This window comes from Limulus polyphemus, unplaced genomic scaffold (genome assembly GCF_000517525.1).
Source record: "Limulus polyphemus unplaced genomic scaffold, Limulus_polyphemus-2.1.2 Scaffold2460, whole genome shotgun sequence".
NCBI lineage: Eukaryota > Metazoa > Arthropoda > Merostomata > Xiphosura > Limulidae > Limulus > Limulus polyphemus.
Window position 1 is genome coordinate 150,716 of NW_013668070.1, and position 22,065 is coordinate 172,780.

Here is a 22,065-nt window from a genome sequence, read left to right on the forward strand (position 1 = left end):
TGTTATTTCAAAATCCTATATAAAATCCTAAAAAAGTTATTTTGCTTTATATCATCCACATGTGAAATTTGGTAAGGCTTAGCATGCAAGGTACGGCAAGCAAGTACAAACTTCTTTACAACTGTAAGTAGTAGAGTTCATTGTTTTCTGTATTTTTTATTTATTGTTGTATGTTTTAAGAAAAATAACTGAAATTTAAGAATTTATTTGTAATAGTAATGATACATATATGTATGTAATGTATTATAACTGAAATGTGACTGTATTTTCAAAATACTGGTCCATTAGAAAAAGCCATGACAGGTCACTTTATAAAGGCCTATTTTATACTATTGGATACAGTAACATGAGTGCACATGCACTGCATCATTGCAACTTCTGTAATGTTAGTCAGACATGGCTGAAAGGTCAATAAAATAAAAATGATAAATATATATAGATGTATAATGTTATGAGATTTAAGCAAATTAGACTAAGCATTTGTGATTTTGTGTTATAATTTATAGTCATTCTGGAACAAAAAAGTGTAACTTGTATCTATTTCCTAAATTTTTATGGTGGTTACGAGGTTGGTCAAATCGACCAAACTGATACAGAGATACAATAGTGAAAATATAAGATTAAATATAGTTTTTTTTTTAAAAAGTTTCATAATTATCTGGAGGTTATTAGAAGGTTATAAAGATCTTGCATGTGAAATTTGACAATTTTTTGATGCATAAAAGTATTTTTAATCTTAAAATCAAAATTAATTTTCATGTTGGATAGTCTACATTTAAAAAGAAATCCAAAAGCAATTTATTACTTAAAAAGTCTTAAAACTGAATAAAAAGTATAATATTTTGTGTATGAAAGCCATGTAATGCTTACTGATAATCTGCAAAATTTCATGAAGATACTCCTACTGTATTAAAAGTTATAGTATGAAAACTATAAAAAAGCTCAAAATGGTCAGGAGGTCAGTTCCTGGGACAGGTAGTGAGAGAGTTAATTAGTGTGTGGAGAATAGACAACTATGTCTTGTTACACAAGCAGCAACTTGTCTATTCATGTGTTGGAGATAAAACAAAAACTTCTTGGTGTTTGGTCATTATTTATTAATTAAAATAATGTTTTAGGCCATGCTTTCCTTGGAACTACTACCACTGGTGATCATGCAGTGTTTGGAAATTGCAATTACACTGTACAAACATCTTCATCTTGACGGTCTTTCCACAGACCCTACTCTGTAGGATGTCAACTTCCAAAATTGCATTTAAGCAAACCATGTGCAATGTTGCCCAAGGCTTCATGGTCAGCTAACTTCATAGGTATATCAGAGGTTGTTGAGTGATCACTGGTTTTACTCTTTGTCTTATAGAAACACTATATTTGAATCAATGTAGATAAGTAAAATTATAAGGTCAGTAAAATAGAAATAGTGCTACTCTTCAAGTTTCTTTACTTGTATATTGTGCTCATTTTATCCCACAACTGTTAAAACCATAAAAATGATTAAATGATTGTTGGTAATCTTGACCAACTAACCCATAAAAATATAATTTCATATAATGTGTACAATAAGGGTTCACATTAATTCGTTGAAAGAGTTATTGTTATAGCATTCTGAAGACCCTCAGATACAGAAGCTGATGTTATGAGACTCTGTTTATTGTGCTGTTTGAGTTTCAGGAACTACATTACTGATGCTATGTGTACCCAATGTCCTACTACATTTGAACCCACACGACACAGGCCATACCAGGCTAGTATGTGCCTGTTACTCTCTCATACTTAGTTCACAGAGAGAGTGCACCTTACTTGAAATTTGATAGAATGAACCTTTCTGTGAAAAAAAAGTCTGTTTAATTGCTGATCCACATATCATACAGTGCATTTTTGATAGATATTTATGTATGTTTGATACAGACTTCTACAATATTGGTGACTGCAGACATTCTTCATATGACTGTAGAAAGTGCATAACTACATCACCTGCTTTAATCTTTGTTTTCTACAGTGACATTTTTTCCCTCTAAACCTTAAAAACCTACAGTCTGTTGGAGCATATTGCAATGATTCACTAGTTTGAGGATGTATTGTGCAACAGCAGAATGGGCAGGCTGATAAGAGTTGCAAAGAGCACTAAAAGTTCTCACATAATTCTGTATGAAAAGAATGAGGAGGTTGGTAAATACCAAGTCCAGTAGCTTCCAATGTTTTTTTATGCAACAATGTATTGTTTCTATGATCCAAAGAGTGTTTGTGACCAGCTTTGAAAATGCTGGTTAAATCCCTTTTGTAAATGCAATAGCATTAGGTTTTTCACACCCAGTTCACAAAGAAGCTCAAATGCTTACCTAAAATTCTCTATTCACAACAGCCATATCATGTTATCATGTTGTTGTTTTTAGGTGTGAATATTTTCATTATCATTTCAGAATGAGTGAATAATAATTTCTGCATCACTACTTCACCCATTAGCAAGATGTGGACCAAGAACCAACATAATGTACCCAACAATGGATTACAACCAAAATTGGTTTGACAAATGGCTACTGACTGTAACTTTTCAGCTGGAATGCATACATGATATTTTTACACACACACATGTCATCATTATTGCTTTCTCTGCAAGATGATGGGAATGGTTAAATGTGAACTCTTGATGGCTGATGTGTCCAAATTTTAGGTGTAGAGGAACAAAATAACTTACGAAAAAGCAATATTTACTTGAGTGTGGTACTCTCTTAGCAGCAAAAGTATTTTCCAAACTCAGAACTATAGACAGAATTCTGTTGGATAATCAAGTAGTGAACTTAATGAGGAGAACCCCCAGATAAGTTTGCATATATCTTCATTGATTTTCCTGAATGTGGAAGACAGGTCACCCAATTGAAATTTGTTCAGTTCAGTGAAGTTGCAGTATTTATAGCAGTTAGCTAATAGAACCTATTAAAGTATATTCCACTTAATGTTTTTGCTGCTATATGCGAGTTCTACAAATGATCCTTTCAGTTACAACTGGTTTAGTTTTTCATCTTGCTGTCTATTACTTGGCATTACTTAGGTGCAAACTACTTTGTGGCTAAATGACTTTTCTAGCACTTGACTCCAACAGAAATGACAATAGAATGAATAAGAAATACTTTGGTTTATGCTTTAAGTGATATAGTAGTCATGTTTAGGGGCTTGAATATTCTGTTTCCATGAGAACACTTATCTGTGACCAGTAATTAAAAACAATCTTAAGCATTTATTAAAGAGTAAAAACACCAGAAACTTTAAGTTTGATTTTTTTTTACTCCTATGTAGGTGATGAATGAAAATAGAGATGGCCATTCTCCTTTTGCTACGTTTGGACAGTGGCTAAAACATACATTTGTCACCCAGGATCAATTTGCAAGTCAAATGTCAGGTCTCACTGATCACATGACTTCTGAGTTGAGCATTAAAATGAAACAACACATAGAAGAGATAGCCCAGACAGCAGCATCAGCCATTGCACTTAGTTCAGCCCAGTCCCTGAGGGAGGAACTTCAAAATGAAAGGGCATCATCCACTTCAGCTGTGTTTTCCATCTCTGCAAATGATAGTAAGATGTGTGCTTCCCAGGAGGATGTGAAGAAAATAGTACGAGATGCCATATATCTGTATGATGCAGACAAGACTGGGCTAGTGGACTATGCCCTAGAATCTCAGGGTGTGTCTTATTATTAAACAAACTCAAATGGAAAATGATATAATTAAGAGAAACATTACACAGTGTAACAGATATAACAGTCTTAAAATGCATTAGGGTAACAAATTTCCAATGACATTTAAAACATGTTTAATATATATTCCTTGACTTGTAAAACAAAATTATATACAGCTATCTACTTACATTTAAAACATACATTATGAGAGAGATTGATTGAGGTTAAAATGATACAGTGTAGTAGGTATTGAGTGACGTATAGGACATAATTAAACTTATAAAAGACAGAATGTGACAGAAACAAAGTTACATTTAAAATGAATGTACTGCTGACTAGATTTTCAAATCATGCAAGAATTGTGTAAATGTAATGTAAGTCTGGCCAAGTAACCATCTGCTACAATCAAACCATTTTAAAAGAAACTTGAATTTTACTAACGTTTAATTTTAAGAAAATGTAGAAATAATCAATATATCTCTAAAATGTAAATATACTGAGGAAAAGTTCTACAGACTTGCATTGCAATGTAATTCTAGGTAACAGCATGGAACCAATATAGCGGTTTGTAGTTTGAGTAAATAATGTTTACAGTATCTCAAGCCTTGTGTTTTTACTATTTTTGTGATCCCTATTTGCAGGTTTTTAAATTTATAATTTTTTATTTATCTGGTAAAAATTTGGACAATAAACAAAATTGTTTTCACCCTTCACATTTTTTCCTCCACAGTAAAGCCAATGCAAGATGTAAGTTAGGAATAAATTTAGTTTTTATAATTCACTTAACCTGCTGTTAAAAAAAAAGTTGTATCAATATGACTTTTCAAAATTCTACATTCGTGACAATACATATGCATTTTATGAATATTGCTGGGCATTTAAGGGCAGCTATGGTTACTTGGTTATCAAACTGTCATTTTTAATTTGATCTACATCCTTCTCTCTAGAACACATCCCAAAATCTCTCTCTCTCTCCTTAATTTGTACTTACAGGGTCTAAAACTAAAACATTCATTTCTGACAGTTTTCAGGAAGGGGAAAAATTATTATTACAATTGCTTTTTTTTATTTATTGCTTATTTATTTAAAAAAATTTCTCTTTTTTTTGCATTTAATATGTTCTTTGATCTAATTATGAAGGTACATTGTGGTAAAAATACTAGTTTCTTTTGTAAGATAATTTTAAATTCTAAGGAGAGCTTCTAGATTTCATTTTACAGCACTTTTGTTTTTGTGTCTTCTGTAGCCATCCCTGCTAATTCTTTTGCTGTCATAGGTGCAACTCATTTTCTGGTGCAGCACCAACTTATGGAGCAACTCCGTGCCTCTACGAATAGTATAGTTTTAAAATAAGTAAAAAGTGTGGTTTAAAAATATTCACATGATTTTTAATTGTATAAAGATTTCAATTATGTTTTACTGCATTGGTATAAAATAAAGAACCCAATATTGTAAAAATATTATTAAGTTGCAGTTCAAATTTTCCAGAAAAGAAAACTATACAAGAAAGGAAAAATTGACAATTTATTACATTAATGTTACTTTTATGACTGTTAATAGAACAAAAACTTTTAAAGCATATATATATATATATATATATATAAGCTTATTCATGAATCAAACTGCCTTTGCTGCAACTTGCCAAACTACAGTATGATGCACATTTGTGATAGACGACTAAACCAGTTATTTCTGAAGTGTAGTAATAGGAAAATTAAACTGAATTATTATTATTGTGAAGTTTGATAAGAATGGAAATGATAATGATATGAAATATAGGAATTTAGATGTAACCTTTTGTTTCTGATACTAGGTGGCATTATTGTCAGTACAAGATGTTCTGAAACATACCAGATGGGAATTGGACAGTACAGAATATTTGGTATTCCTATCTGGCACTCTTACAACTCACCACGAATTGTTATTCAGGTAAGTAATGCTGTTTTATACCATTTTATACAGTATCTAATCACATTAGTAAAATACATAAAATCCTAGAAGTAGATAAATTATGAAAGAAAGGCAAGAACTTTTGAGCAACTTTGAAAAGTATAATTTCTCTCATTAGGGATGAGCTTTGGAAAAGTTTTTAGTGTAAACTTTATTTCATTCGTTTTAGAAGCTATTAATATTGCTTGTGTTTTTTCTAGTTTTAGCATCATTATTATTCATTCTCTCTTATTTCTTGCAAAATATTTTACAAATTTACAGAGAAGTATAACTAAACTTAGTAATTATATTTGATATTTAATAACTTTTGGTACTTTGTGTGGGAGATTTTTGTGACCAATAATGCATTTTTATAACCAAGAGATTTTGTTTTCATATTCCAAAGACAGTCATTTACAGCTTAAGGAAGAGAATAATACTTAAGTTAGGGTAGGTTCTTAAATTTTGTGAGCAAGGATATTTTATGTTGAAGTAACCTGCAATATTAGTAATATAAAAAAAAACATGAAAGAAAAAATAAAGTAGAGGTTTAACCAAATAAATTGATAATAATAATGGTAAGTTGCTATTTTATTTTATAATTTTCTGTTTATTTTTGTAGACTTCTTTTGATGTTTGCTGAATTTATATAATGTAGAATTTTGTTTTTAAATCTTTACTAGCCAGGTATTCATCCTGGTGAGTGCTGGGCATTTAAGGGAAGCTATGGTTACTTGGTTATCAAACTGTCATCTTTTATTCGGCCTACAGCCTTCTCTCTAGAACACATCCCAAAATCTCTCTCTCCTAAAGGGAGCATTGATAGTGCTCCAAAGGACTTTTCTGTATGGGTAGGTTGGAATTGTATTGCTCAAATTTAATGCTTGAATTTAAAAACCTGATTTTTAGTACTTTAGAATGCTTGAAGTTTATGGAAAAATTAAATGACTTGTGAAATAGTTAAAAAGTACACTAATGCTATTTGCTCCCAATTATATGGGACCAAAAAGTTCCGCAGGTGTTAGCTGTTCAAACAAGGAATAGTAATAACACCTTTATGGGATCTGGCAATTATGTTTTCTACTAAATTATGTTGGAGAAATATAGTTACCAGTGAAGTTATTGATACACTTTACTTTACTTATTTTCCATGTTGTTTATTGTTACATGAAATTTGTATTACAGCAACTTCTAGTTAGCTTGGAGGCCAGTGAGGAAAAAACAAAATTGATGATGATGCTTGATTTTTGCTGAAATTGGCTTTTGAAAATGCTTGAATATATTGTCAAAATGTTTCTCTAACCATATAAACAATTAGTACACAGGTTTAAAAGTAAGATTTTTAACTTTATTGGTATGTAAGATACTGTACATTTAGTTTAGTGAAGTCCTTTAGTTACTGTAGTGGACAAAATAATTAAAAATTGAATTGTTTCACATACAGTTTTTATACATTTGTACAATATGAGTCACTACATGCAGAAATAAGACTTGTAAAATTAATTTTCAGAGATGATAACTCACAGAAATACTATTTCCCTCACACATTTGCCTATAAGATTTGCATGACACTAGCTTTCAGCTAACTCCCACCTAAATTAATGTGTTTAATTTGAACTGCACTAGTGAATGATAATATCAGTATTTCACTCTGGTTTCCAGTTTTTGTGTCTTCATCCTTTTCTCACCACTCTCCTATATTTCCTCTTCTCCTCCTGCCTTTTGTCTGAGGCACTTTATTATGCTCCAGAAAGGTTTTCTGAACAGGTTTTTTCCTTCTCTTTGCCAGCTTATCTAGTTTCCCTTCTGCTCTGTTCCTCCTTCCTTAGTTCATCTGACTTGTTCAGTCGAGTTGCATTCCTCTTTAGTGTTCACCTTCTTCTTTCTTGTGTATGTTGTCTTTATCAGGCTCCCTTATTTCTCCCAAAAGTCTTCATTGGCCTTCATTTCTCACTGGAGAACTGGACTGCAGTTATATGACTTCAGTCCTCTTTATCTTCCCAGGTCCTTATTATTTCTCGACCTTGCCCTTTGAATCCTATTTCTCATCTGGATCAGTCTATCTTTTCTATTCCAGGTTCCAGGCCTTCCTATTTTTCTCATCCTGCCACTATTTGATGTCTGGTTCATTGCTGTTCTTGTCTGTAGCTATCCTGTCATGTCAGGCCCTATGGGTACCTGTCTCTTCCTCTTTGCCAGCTGTTGATCTCAGTTTCTACCAACAGACGTTTTTTTATGTTCTCTCCTATAGTCTCTCTCCACTTCTCTTCTATTTCTATCTATGGTATTTTTGGTCTATGGTCTGTGGTTGGCCATGGTCAATGTGTCAGACACTTTCCTACACATTTCTATTGCTCTGTCCTTCAGGTTCCTTTCCTTTTGGTATCTCTGGCTTCCCTGAAACCCCTCATTCCTTTGTGGTGTACATACATGAACCCCCTCCAGTGGACCTTGCAGATCCAATGTGTAGTCTTCTTGTCACATTCCTATTGCTCTTACACTTTGTTTGCCTATCAACGAAAACAGTGGGCCTTTCATCATTAATCCATATGCCACTCCTTCTATCCTGGACATCCTCCTGTGAATCACCTTTCTGCCTTTTTTCATTCACTATTTGACCATGGTTTTTCAGTCTCCACCATCACTGGTTATCAGGAATTGTTGCTTACTATGTTTCACCTCTCCCTGTACCACAGAATATTTTCTTCCTGTCCTCTACCCTGTTCCACTCCTTCCTTCTTCCTTGTCCAATTCTCATGCCTGACTGGGTCCTTGATGTGGTTTTGTATGATCTCACATGTGCCCCATTTGAGCTGTTGGCTTCTTGCTCTTTGTACCACCTTTCTCTCATGACTTATTTTCTCCTCCATCTTGCCTGTGGTCACCGTCCTTTGGATGTTTCTACTATTGATGCTTCTTGCACCCTCTTCCACTGCATGTCTATAATCCTCTACCTGGACCAGTTTTTCCTTCCTCAGACTTCTGCTGTTCAGGATGGTAACTGTACTTTCTTTTCTATCTCTCACTTCTATGATTGTTCAAACCTGGTTTGACTCCTGTGTCCTGTTCTGGCTGTTCATTGTTATTTTTCACAGACATCTTTCCAGGGTCCCCACCATTGTCTATTCCTACCTTGGGACTCCTCTTCTTCCAGAGACCTCTCTCCTTCTATCCTTACTGGATGGGTCTGTCAACTTCTCTGGTTGATATATTCTTCCCATTTTCACTGGCTCTTGGACAAGATCTTCCAGATGGGCAAGTCGATGATTCCCCACATGTTCATTGCCCATTACCTTAACCACCTGGCTGTTTTGTCCCCTACAGGATTTTGACTTCCACCAGTCACCATACTTCAAGAAACCCACCAACTTTGAAATGGGTATGTTTTCCTTTTATTTCTCTCCCTTTTTGCTGAACCAGAGTATGCTTAATTCCCAAAATGTGCATCGAGCTGGGCTAATGGAAAGTGTTCGGCCCATCTGCCCTGGCTCTGCCAATGCTCACTGTAAGATGAGGTGTTCTGCAAGACTGCTTAGGATATCCTCTTGGCATACAAACTTACTCAATTATCTGATCCATACCATACCAGTCCAATGGGCTATCATAGAAAAAGCTGGCATCAAGAAAGTGATTGCCCACTTGTTTGGCTCTTGCTTTTCTGATTTTAAAAATAAAGTTTTGCTGTTACTCATTGCACTATCTCCAGTAAAAGATTTTACTGGCTGATAGTCCAATGTGGATCCAAGCACTTCTCTGGGTCTCACCAACTCAAATTCTCCCCTTCCTCAAATGGAGCATGGGAGATCCTTCCCATTACAAATTTCTAGCTGGTGGACCATGGAGAACCCTTACTTGTTAGGCTTAGCACAATAAAAAGAGAAGTAGGGTGGTGGTGACACTGTCAGTGTAGTATGGGTCACCATTGATACAGCTAATGTGTCCTCCTCCTTGTGCAGCCAGAGTCTATCTAGTAGAGTTAAGGTGAGTGCACACCATACATTCTGATCACGCTCTAACCACACTATAAATATTGGCTTGCTGACATCTTATGTACTAGTGCTCAGTTAAGTCATAATCACATTCTGCCTATTCTTGCAACACATCAGGGTCTTTTGTCTTTTTCCTCCCCCTGAGTGAAGAGAATACCTTGGTTGAAACAAGATGCAGTCTTCTACGGGTGTGTCCCTAAAGAGCTTTGGGTGTCACACTCCTTGGGTTATACCTTCACTTGCTTTCTGAAGGTAGAACTTGTATAGGTGTAACTTTTGCACCAGCCACTCCACTATTTCTGCATGGGATTCTAGCATTTCTGTGTGTGGTGGTGAGTTATCATCTGGGAAGTTAACGTTTTCCTAATCTGAAAATATATTTCCAATAGATACTCACCTCCTTACAAATTCCTACCTGTCCTTCCCACTTCAACTGCATTTTGTTTTTTCTTGCCTCCTCTAAAAAGGAGGTTATCACAAGTACAAGTGCATAGGGGTGTTTGTTACTGTGCATGGAGGCTGTGTTGCCCTCCTATTGCACCAGCATAATTCACAATAAAAAAACATGAATTTAGGTGGGAATTAGATCAAGGCTATTGTCATGCAAGTCTCAGATGCATGAGGGAAGTAGCATTTTTTGTGTGTGGAGGTGAGTAACTTTCATAAATATGTTTTCAGATTTAGAAAATAGTAACTTTTGTGGTCTGCAGAGAACATGTGGCATGTTCTTCTAATGCTGAAACTGTTGCTAGAAAGAACACTTATAGTCTTAAATATATATTGTGGTGTTTTGAACTTGGCAGTGTTTTGTAATTAATGACTTTCTACTTATCATAACTTAGTGAAATATCACCAGGTAATTTTATTTTCTGACCTATGAAATAATTACAAATATGCACATAAAAGTTTAAATTACTAATAGTTAATAATTGGATAGCAGCATCGGATGACAATCAAGTTTTACAGGATGTGTCCTACAGAAAACATTTGGTAATAGCCTATAATTTTAAACTGAAGATCAAATGTACATGATTTTGCTGCACTTTATATTTTTATTCATTTTATGGAAATGGTGTTGTGCTTTATTATTATTAAGAAAATTATCTCATATTTTAGGGATTGCAGAAAGAAACTGACCTGGAAGGTCAGTTGCTAGGAGACTACACCTATAATGAAGAAGGAGACCCCCTGCAGTATTTTGTTGTTAAGGTGAGGCAAATAATGATCTTTAATGGTCAGAGCTGATCTGTAAGTATAGATCTTCTTCAATGAGGATAACAAAAACCGTTTATTTAAATTGATAAGTTATTAGCCAAAAAATACACTAGAAAGTTTTTTATTCTTAATTGATACAGTTGTATTTAACAAACAATACAGTTTTATGAGTATATATATGTATGTATTTATGTGTGTGTGCATGTGTTTGGTTTTATTTATTTTGTAGTATAGTTTGTGTACCATATTTTAGTAGTAATATTTTAGATTATGTTATAGATGTACTAGAATATGACTGAATGAAGGAGAGTTAATGAACCATGTCATATTTTTGAGTTTACTCTGTTTCTAAGAAGAGCTTTTTTACTGACTGGTGGATAACTTCATTATGATTATACAATTTTGGTGACTGCTTAACACTTGTCATTAGATTACTGAATAATTTTTCTTAATAATAGTAAACTCTGATCAATATTTTTCAGTTTTTTTTACATTTTGATGTGTAGTTGTTTTGAAGAGGGGAGATTACAACTTCCACTACTACACTTGATGGTTTTAGAAACTGATCAGAAAGGTTTCTAATTTGCTTGGGCTTGAGACTACAACCCCTTTGATACATCTGGATATGACTCATTTTCAGTGGAACTTTACTTGACAATGAAAGATCTGATAATCTAGTATTACTGGAGGCTTAGGAGACCCTGAACTGCTGATGGGATTGAAACAATACTTCTCAGGATTTTCATTTGTTCACAAATGTTTTACCCCAGGCATGGGAGTTGTTTTGAGGAACTGTGTACTTTATGTTGTTTGGTTTCCAGTAAAGCTGGGGTATTACATAAATATTTTGGAAATATAGCAATTCATAATTCTTGCATAGACTTTTTAAATTTTTTATGGGACTTGGTAAGTTTGATACATTGAAACAGTTATCACTTGTACTGTAACAGTATGGCCAAAAAAATACTCCCTATTTCTGTGTATGGAAATAATGAATCAATCTTTTTTTAAGTGAGCTCTTTCACTGTCATTTTATGAGCTTTTCATGTTTCAGAAATAATGATTGTCCTGGTGAATCAAATTTCCTGCCCAAATGAAGTTATTGTCCATGGAACAGTTCCTTCATCCTTTGGCCTTCCAAAATTTGTCTGTGTTTCAGTAATCAGATAATTAATAACACTGTGTTTTTTGTAACCAAAATAATGCTGTTTTTCTGGTTTCTCATCCTGGTTTCAGCAGTCTTGGTGGGGAAGATTTCTTTAGGTTTATTCCCTTTTCAGGTTCTGGTGTAGGCCTTGGTTCATCCACTACAAGTTCTACAATTGAAACCTTTGTGTACTGTGGAAACACCTGTATCAACTCAGATCCTTAATTTTTTATTCATATATTTCCTTATTAAGTATTCATTATTGGCTTTTTTCCTATCCATTGAACAAAAAGCAAAATTTCTTTCATTCATATGGATGGACTTCTATTTATTTCACCATTTGTCAATCAGGGTAATTCTATCTGAGGTTCTATAGTCAACATGGGGTGGACCTTGTGTCATCTTTGATCCCCTACTTATGCAGATTTTTTTCTTCCTGGTTTTTAGCAAATGTATATTTAGTTCTATCTGCATATGTCTATGTTGCATTGGCAGTACATTGTTACTGTATTCCTCCTCTAGTGATTGTCTGTTGTAATTTTTCTTGATATTAAAAACTTACATTTATTTTTACTGTTGTGCCATTCCTATGTTCTTATGATTCCTGCTTGGAGAAACAGTAGTCTTTTGAAAAAGTATATGCCTAATACCTTGTACCTCAACAATAACTTTTTAGTGCTGGGTAGTTTGGTAATTTTTCTGTACTCTCCAAGACTCAAGTTTAAGGGTTAATAGTAATGGGCAGTTTTTGAACTAATTGTACTATTCTTGGGTGGTGCACATTCGGCTGTTTGATTATTTCGAGCTGGTGTGGCCTTTGGGCATATTTCTACATGAGTCTTCATAAGAGCCAGCAGTATGGTGAAGTGCTTGGTAGATCAAGTCTGTGGACACATGTCTGGCATTGGTACTTCAGTACAAAATGGCAGCCACTTGTTTCCACATTGCTGTGTACAGAGCCATTATTGTATTTTCTTCTGCAGGAGTGACAGGTACCTCTATTTCCTTTGGTCCTGTCTCCATTGAATATTGAGATTGCTAGCTCAGTGTAATATTTGAAATTAGTACTTTAGTAGTAGAATATGGTTTAAAGAAATGCATCTGTTACAATTGTACGTGGTCAATTTGGGAAATGTGTGACCATATAGAAGTGTGCTAGGTAGATGTTAAGTAGTGGTGGAACTAAGTGACAGAAACTGATTAACCCAGAACTTCTGTCTTTAGTGGGCAGTGTATATGATGATTATACAAGTTATGCTGTGTGAATGACTATTTATTGCAAAATGGTATAATAATGAGAGAGAGGAATAAAAAAAAAATTTAATTATTGGCACAACTAAGAGATTATATTGTTAACTATCTCAGAAATATATTTTACTACTAAAATATTAATTTCAAGTATATTGTTGTCTTTATTGTGTTTTTGAGACATTTTATAAATATATTAGTCAAGCATTAAAAAATTTATTTTCAACCCATTTCTTATTTTTAGGACCAAGATCCAGGTTACTTCTCATTGGTGGAACTGCGTATCCACAGCAACCAAGGAAACATGGAATACACCTGCCTATACCGTTTCAGAGTTCATGGTGTGCGTCAATAACATGCCATAACTAAGAATCTGAGAACACACTAAATCATAGTACAATTCTTGTTTTTGGACTAGTAACTGATGTTTCACTGTCAAGTGGACTTGTAACATATACAAATGAGATGTTTATATAAAATGTCTTTCTGTTATTATAAACTAGAAGTTATATAAACAAAAGGTATAATCCAAGGTTTTTTCTTTAGTAATGACAAACATGAATTATTACAATGCATAAAACTTGTATTTTTTTTTGGTGCAGTTGTTAATAGTAGAATTATTATTTAAAAAAAATTGATTTGAATTTAATAAAAGTGAGCATGTATGTAAATTATTTCTAAACATCAAAAGAAAAGATATCAAAGTTGTATTTTTTAACTTGACACAGAGTGGTTCTTACCTAATTGTTTATAGGCACTTGAGTTTGTAGCAAAATATTTTATCACAGTATGTGTTTATATTATTAATTTCTGTCAATTGATTACTACAGATGTTTAGCAAGTGAATGAAACTGTTTTATGAAGGTTTAATTTTATGAATACTTTTGTAGTATGGACTTTTATGTCTTACTAAACCTTTTGCCTTATTGAATATTTTTAAATTTCATTACAATGAAAACCAAAAAAAGTGGAAAATTTGAGGGTATGCTGTTTGAAAGATAAAAACAGAATATTATTGGTGCTTTTGTTAGTCTTTCATCTGAAGGATTCAAGAAATAATGAATGATAAAGTGCTGAAGAAAAGCACTATAATTTGTGTGATAAAAGTTGAAACATTTTACAGGTGTAATTTAATTTTTTTTATAGTATGATGTTTTATGTGTTGTACAAATGTTTGTAAAACGTGCTTTATGTATAACTAAAGATTAAGCTTTTAGAAAAAGATATTTTTTCAGTACTACCTCCCTTTATTTACACATATTGTATGATTTTAATGTCATCATAAACAAGTAGATTATGACACTCAAAGAACTAAATACTCCTGATATGGGCAGTCTTAACAATCAGTATTGAATTGTCTCCAAGTACACCTGAAAATATTAATTTCTTAAACAGACTTAAAATATGTCTGTGGTGTGGAAATGTTTTGTTTGCTGTGGTGCAGTGAATATTTTATGTCATCTTAAGTTTGTATTAAACTCAGTCTATATTTGTAAAGTTGAATATTATATGAGTCACAGATATTTTTTCATTTGCTGAGTAACTTATGTATTCGTATAGTTATTTAACATATTTCTAACATCTTTTCATTTGTGTAGTTAATTGCATATCAGAAGAATTACCTATTGTTCTGTGACATTTTTCATTATTTATGAAGTCAACTGTTTTAAATGATTTAGCTCTTGAAATATAATTACTAACCTCAATATAAAGGAACTATACAATAAAGGATTTTTTATATAGAGAATTAAAGGATTACCCTGTTGTAATTTATAGAAGTTTGAAGCAGAACAGCATTACAAGGAATAATTTTTAAACACTCCTTCACAATCCACATACAAAGGCAGAGTCTAAACATGTTTAAAATAAACTTTAATATTCTTTCAGTCCTGGTTGGTCCGGCATGGCCAGGTGGTTCGGGTACTTGACTCCCAATCTGAGGGTTGTGGGTTCAAATCCCCATCCCACCAAACATGCTCACCCTTTCAGCAGTGGGGGTGTTATAATGTGATGGTCAATCCCACTATTCATTGGTAAAAGAATAGTCCAAGAATTGGTGGTGGTGACTAGCTGCCTTCCCTCTAGTCTTTCACTGCTAAATTAGGGATGGCTAGTGCATATAGCCCTTGTGTAGCTTTGCGTGAAATTCAAAACTAAACAAACCTTCCAATCTAGTAGAAATCGTGTCAGCTGAACCCTTAGTAATATTCATTACACTACCATCATTTGTATGTAGGGCATACAAATGTGTATAATCAACCAAAGTAATAACCAATTTTTCTTTTGAGTAGCATTGGCTAAATATATAGAACTGACAAGCTTTTATAAGAACGACTGAAACAGCAAAGCAATTTCAAACTTACATTTGCATTTATATTCATTAACTTCTGAAAAGTTGACTGACTTCACTGAATTCAATAGTATAATCACATTTCTTATTTTAAACCTACCTGGAACTACTTCTCACCTAAAAAACATGAGTTGTGAACTGAATAATGACATCATTATGACTCCAAGTGATTAGAGCACTTGACTCGCAGTCTGAGGGTCTTTGGGTGCATTATAATGTTACAGTCAATCCCACTATTCATTGGTAAAAGAGTAGCCCAAGAGTTGGTGGTGTGTGGTGATGACTAGCTGCCTATTTTCTCTTTTCCCCTTGCCTTTTGATTCCTCCTCTGCTTTACTACACAAAATCTATACTCAAGATTACTTTGTCGTTCCTCCTTTGCCTGGTATTAGGATGCATGTTGGTTTGTTTCCCAAACAGTTGCACATTCATATTCCTTGTCCTTATTGCCTTCTTGGCTCTTCTGTCATGGCTTACAGCCATTCTTTATTTCTGTTCCTTGATTCCTAATCATTGGAATTTCTTTTACCTGCTTGGGAAAATATCCCCTAATTTCTAATTTTCTTTCTAGTGCCTAATTTTCACGCCTTCATCTCTTTCTTACCAATCTGTTGCATTACTTCTCGTCATTTACAATATTTCTGAGGCACTTTACCATGCTTCAGAAGGGTTTTCTGGAGAGTTTTCTTTTCTTCTTTTCATCACTTTAGCTTGTACTACTACTGCTCTATCCATCCTTACTTGGTTCATTTGCTGTTGGGATAGGATGCTCTGCTCTCCTAACTAATGTTTGCCTATCTTACTTTTATTTCTGCGATCTTTATCGGATTCATTTTCTTTGCCTAGAGGTGTTCCTGACTCACTAAAGACCTTGGCCGAGGTGACATGACATCAGTCCTCATTTTCTATTTTGGTTTCTTAACTTGGCCCTCTGTTCCTTTTGCTTAGGCCTGCCAAATCTACGTCTCCTTTTCTCATTCCAGTTTCCTGATCTTTTTCCCCGCCCTTCTACGATGTTAAGGTCGTTGCTTTTTTGTCTGTGACTACCCTGTTAGGTCTGGTTCAATGGGAGCTCATCTCTCTTTTTAGAAATGCTTAAGTGTACAGCATCAGCCTGTGATGCAATAATTATTAGACTATAGCCCCCCCCCCCCACACCAGTAGGAGGCAACAGATCCTCCATGAATAGTAAACATTTCAACTAAAATTAATTTTTCCCTTGCGCTGCTTTGTTCAGATGTTTTTTTCGTTAATAATTATGGTATTTTTGTTCTTATTATTTTAAACTTTCATTACCTTGATTTTCTTGATTGTGAGAAAAACAGATACAAAACTTAAAAACATTTTATTTAGAACTTTGATTAGAATTGTATTAATTTGATTTTTTTCTTTAATTCACATTACATTCTTTGACAGTGCTGAAGCATTTCAGACATATTATCGAAGTTACAAATGCTTCCAGGGGAGAAACTGAATTGTCTATGTATGTCAGTAGCAGCAAGGATATGCACATTTATTAACGAACGTATAATAGAAACTTCATAAAGACGATTGTCAAAATAAAGAAATGGTCGTATGCAAGTGACTGAGATGCGTCGTGGAATCGCGACATCATACAGTTCATCTGAACTATAAACAGATGCTATCATAGCAGAGGGGAAGCTATAGAAAAGTTTGGGTTAAATTTGTTAACTATGGAAATGAATTGGTAAACAGAAAGGAGGGGTACATGCAAATAGGCAGCTATTTAATAAATTCTGACCATATCCAATTAGTGTCCAGTTTGGTTCAAAGAGTCAGCAGTGATTCAGCAAAATTAAGCCAATTTGATGAAGGGCCTACTTGTGGACTGGACTTGCAATGCTACTTAATAAATAAACATTAACACAGGAAATTATGTATAAAATGTAATGTTTTCGGGCCCAAAGTTGTTCTTGAGGTCAGAAAACCTATACCAGTTCTTTCCAGCGTTTCACGAGGTCAAATAACCTGTATCAGTTTTCCAAGCATTTTCCTGTGCTCAAACGAACCTGCACTAGTTCTTTCAAAAGAAACCAAAAGCCAGATTAGTGTAGTGAAGAAGATGGCAGTTGTACTACTGCTCTTTCATTTTCAGCAGGCACGTTCCTTGTAAGTTTCAATTGACATACTCTCTAGTCTAACAACATATAGTATATTATGTTTCAAGTAAGATTTCTAAATAAAACTGAGGTATGCTTGAATATAATAGTTTAGTGGATAATTTGTTCCATATAGTATCAGAATTAATGAATCTGATAGAAGGTTTACTTAATGAACAATTACATGAGCAAAATGAAGGATTTGACATGTTTTATGCAGAACTGTTCCAAGACAATTTTGGTACTTTAGATGGCAATGAATATTTAGATATTTTGGATATAGATGTAGAATTAAGTATTGTGTATTGATTGTATCATCAGTTTGTGAGTCGATTCTTTGTTTCACACATAAATTCCTCGAGTTGATGGGCTGTATGCTTACTTAGCTACACACATGAATGTCTTCCTGGAATTTAAATAATTTGTGACTCATAAAAAGTTGAACACAAATGACTAGCCTTCCCTGGCTCACCTGTTACAATACTATTCCCCATTACTGTTAACCCAGTAAATAGGTTTTGTTAATTACTCTCCAGTTACATTATTATGACAATGACCAAGGCCTACCAGACTCATTTTAACATAATAAAAACTGAATGGATTTGTGATATGTCTACATTATGAATTCATGTTACTTCATCTGAGCTTGCCCCATGTGATGATGCAACTGTTTTCACCTACCTTTGCTTATAGTTTTCTCCTGACAAGGATTAGGTAATTTAACTTTTCACCGTGTTGATTACACAGATATTTGAGGCTTATTTTTATTTTTCTCCAATTGCTTTTTGCTGGATCTTTCCTCTTTGTCTTGTGTTCGACTTTCTCTCGGGTACTGTCCCGAAGTTTCTGCAGAGATGTCACTTTGAGACTTTAAGAAGCTTGATATCTTGCTTGCTCATTTTCCCTTGAGCTCTTATGATGATTGCAGATGCTTCATTCATCTCCTTTCTATCTGGCTTCTCCAAATTCCCACTACCTGGTGTTTCCAATCACAAAGTTGGATATTGGTTGCTTGATACACATAGCTTCAAGGTCTCCTACATAATATGGAATATCCACCTTTATTTTTGTTTTAGAAAACTTTTATATTGTCCCATCAATTAGTACACACAGGCATATCTTGCCTGTCATCTGGTTGTCATATATTAAACTGTTTCTCACTGCTGGGCTACTGCACCCAGTGTCTCGTAGAGCCTTTACTTTCTTGTCCCTGACGTATCCTTCACCTACTGGCATGTTGTGATTTGGTATCACCTCTCGATGTTTGTCACATGCTCCAATCACTACTGGCACTGTTGATCCATTTGCTAACTTCAGCCGCCCATTAGTCATGCACTTATCAATCATGGAAATGACATTTCCTTCTTGTGGTGAATCTGACAGGTTTCCTTGATTCTGTTTCTCTTGACAGTAGCATCTATTGTGACACTCTTGATAAAAGAGTTAGCACAAAGGATCACATATAAAGTGTTATAAACTTAAAATAAGTCACTTTTTGTTGTTTCTTACCAGCACTCTCTTTTTAAGTAGCTCCAGCTGCTTTATTTTGAGATTTCTGCTGTTATTTGTTGGTAATGTACTTGCACTCCTTTGCAATTTTATAATAAATAAAGCATCTATTCTTCAATTTGTATGTTAATTTCCTGTCACCTTTGCTAGACTCCTGTTACTGGTCAACCACAACTGGTTTCGACTTTATCTGGATATTATTTGACTTGCCAATTATACTTGATCCATGGGCTTCCATATACTGTTCTGTCAGCTTAATCATCTCTACGTCTTTTGGTGCTCTCTCCTTTAGGAACAGTGACATGTCAGTTGAGAACGTGATCATGAACTGTTCTTATATTAGTAAGTTTGCCAGTCCCTCAAACTATTGACATACTTGGCCATTTCAGTCGATCTTGTGAAGTATGGCCGTAGAGGTGCCACAAACTGAAATATAGTTTCTCCAGTGTCAGGTTTGACTTTTCTGAACTTTTGACGAAAACCTTCTTCAGTAAGTTTGTATCATTTCAGCAAAGCCACATTTAACTTGTTATAGTCCATGGCATCTTCTGATGTCATATCTGCATATACATGTAGCCCTTCTTCTGTGAGAAGTGGACTGAGACAGACTGCTCAGTCACCTTTGTCCTACTTCTGACTTTGGGCAAATGTTTCATATCTCTCCCAGAAAGCAACCATGATATCTTTCTGTTCATCAAATTTAAGCAGCTTGGGTCGGCTGGTCCTGACCCCATTGTCATTCTTGGGTCCTTCTTATTCCTGTTGGGAAGATTGGTAATCTCGGTTTGTGCTCTTAATTTCTCTATTTCTAGTCTCTCCTCTCTCTCTTTTTCTTCTTTCTCAGTTTGTGTTATTGTTCTTTTTATTTGCAGTCTCTCTTCTCCCTCCTTTTCTTTTTCTTCTTTCTCAATTTGTACTCTTATTCTTTCTCTCAATTTCCTTTTCTTCTTTGTCTTTTTTCCTCTCTTCTGTTGCTGCTCTTCTCTCTCTAGTTCTTGTTGTTGTTTAACAAACTCTCATAGTTCGCTATCTTTTAATCCAAGACACACATCTTTCAATCCACTTATCAAAATCTGACATGTTTATATAGCATAATTGTAATCTCTACATTATTTTCATTACCACTACAGTTGTGCATATATAGGCCTACTTATTTCCGCTGTCGTTCACTGTATAATCCTGGCTGGCTCGACAAATGCCAGGGTTTCAAGTATATGTAGGCTAAGGATACTTCTACAGTATGTATCTGTGACTTGTTGGCGATAAATTCGAACAGTAAACGGACAGCACACAATCTACTTGTTTTGAAATAATATACTCAAAACATAACAAACTATATACAAAAATTCTTTACACTATGAATATCACAGTTGTATCTTAAACTCTAAATAATTCTCTTTTCTTATAAAAAGTCCATTCAGTCTAAATCAATTACTTTAGAATCCAGTTGACAAAACGAACTATGTTTCTTTACTCTTATCACAATAGTATCAGTGAATAATTCACTTACACTACCCATGGGGTTACCACAGTTGTATCCTGAACAAATAATTTTTCCCTTTTCATCAAAGCCAACACAGACGGTTTCAATTACTTTAGGACACTCTTTGACAAGACAAATGATTCTCCTTATCTTTATTTAACTGTGAAACTCACTATAAAATATCGCCCTTTATGGCTAATCACTCACACACCAGCTAACTTCACATTTTCTTTTGCTAACTAATTTTCTGACTAAACTGCACTTTACTTTCTTTTCACTTTACTTCACGCGTTTCGAAAGTCTTCCGCCTTTCATCTTCTGGTCAGTGTGTGTCTATGCCTATGGCAGTTATTTTGGTGTAAAGTTAATAGTTTAGAGAAAACTATTAATCACCAAGGATGATCGAAGATTAACAGTCCTCCTTCACCCTGCGAGAGTCTATTTTGTCTATTCGCATAGAGAATCCATTTTTCATCACCAGTGACAATTCTGTCCAAAAAATGGTTCACGTGCATTATGCGCCAGAAGAGATGAAGCAACGTTCACACGTTGGAAACGATGATCAACCGAGAGTTCATGAGGCACCCAAACACCTTCTTTAAGGAGTTTTCCCATATTCCTTAGATGTTTGTATTGTTTCATGAGAGATGTGTAATTTCTGGGCTATTTCATGAATGTGTTGCCTTTGGGCTAGACTCAACAAGCGTCTTCAGATCATCAATATCAATTCCAACATGTCGGCCTCTGCCATCACAGTTTAAGACTAAAGTCACCTGAACTAAATTTGCTGAACCATCATTGACACTTACGAACATTCCAAACACTTCCATAAACGTCTTTAATATTCTTTGTGGCTACAGAGGTGTTGTTTCCCTTCTTGTGTTCAAACAGCACTACATGCCGAACGTGTCTCGTGGTGTGCCATCACTATAAGGGATTAGAGTATACTAATCTTTACACATTATATAGGCTACACTAACGTGACGTTTAGGTGGTTTGTTTAACTATAATATGTGTTGTACCTTTTGGGGGGGGGGGTAATGAAAGGTATGCTATTGTTACGTCTTTGGTCGTTAGTTAATTTTCCGTAAACATTATTTCCGAAGAAACTTTGGCAATACAAATCCTTTCTTAAATAAAACTGGTTTATTCTTTCTGAATACAACTTTGCAATACATTTAATTTCCACAATCATGCTATAACAAACGCTATAATTCACAACGAACGTCTCACGTCGACTCAACAATACGTCTCTCTCTGTCCACAGTTCAATTACACATTGCATTACCTTCATGCCATCACTTCTTGGCAGCTTATATATACAAGACTACGGCATATCTAGTAGCCTCTCGAGACTTCACGAACCTTCGAGAATATGACGTGTTACTAGCGTCACGT

The 22,065-nt window shown here is 34.4% G+C and overlaps 1 protein-coding gene across 4 annotated transcripts in view; it reads left to right on the plus strand.

Annotated features, from left to right (window-relative positions):
- Window positions 1–14,158, plus strand: part of LOC106467011 (SUN domain-containing protein 2-like) — a 91,001-nt gene extending 76,843 nt beyond the window's left edge. For 3 of the 4 annotated variants that reach the window (XM_013927321.2, XM_022395103.1, XM_022395102.1), the window contains 5 exons: window positions 3,295–3,682; window positions 5,491–5,606; window positions 6,290–6,457; window positions 10,712–10,804; window positions 13,450–14,158. In XM_013927321.2, coding sequence (XP_013782775.1) covers window positions 3,295–3,682; window positions 5,491–5,606; window positions 6,290–6,457; window positions 10,712–10,804; window positions 13,450–13,560 — 876 coding nt within the window. In that variant the 3' untranslated portion in view covers window positions 13,561–14,158. Of the gene's footprint in view, window positions 1–3,294; window positions 3,683–5,490; window positions 5,607–6,289; window positions 6,458–10,711; window positions 10,805–13,449 lie in introns of those variants that run through there. The other variant, XR_002612333.1, reaches the window with a different exon arrangement.
- The last annotated feature ends 7,907 nt before the right edge of the window (window positions 14,159–22,065 follow it).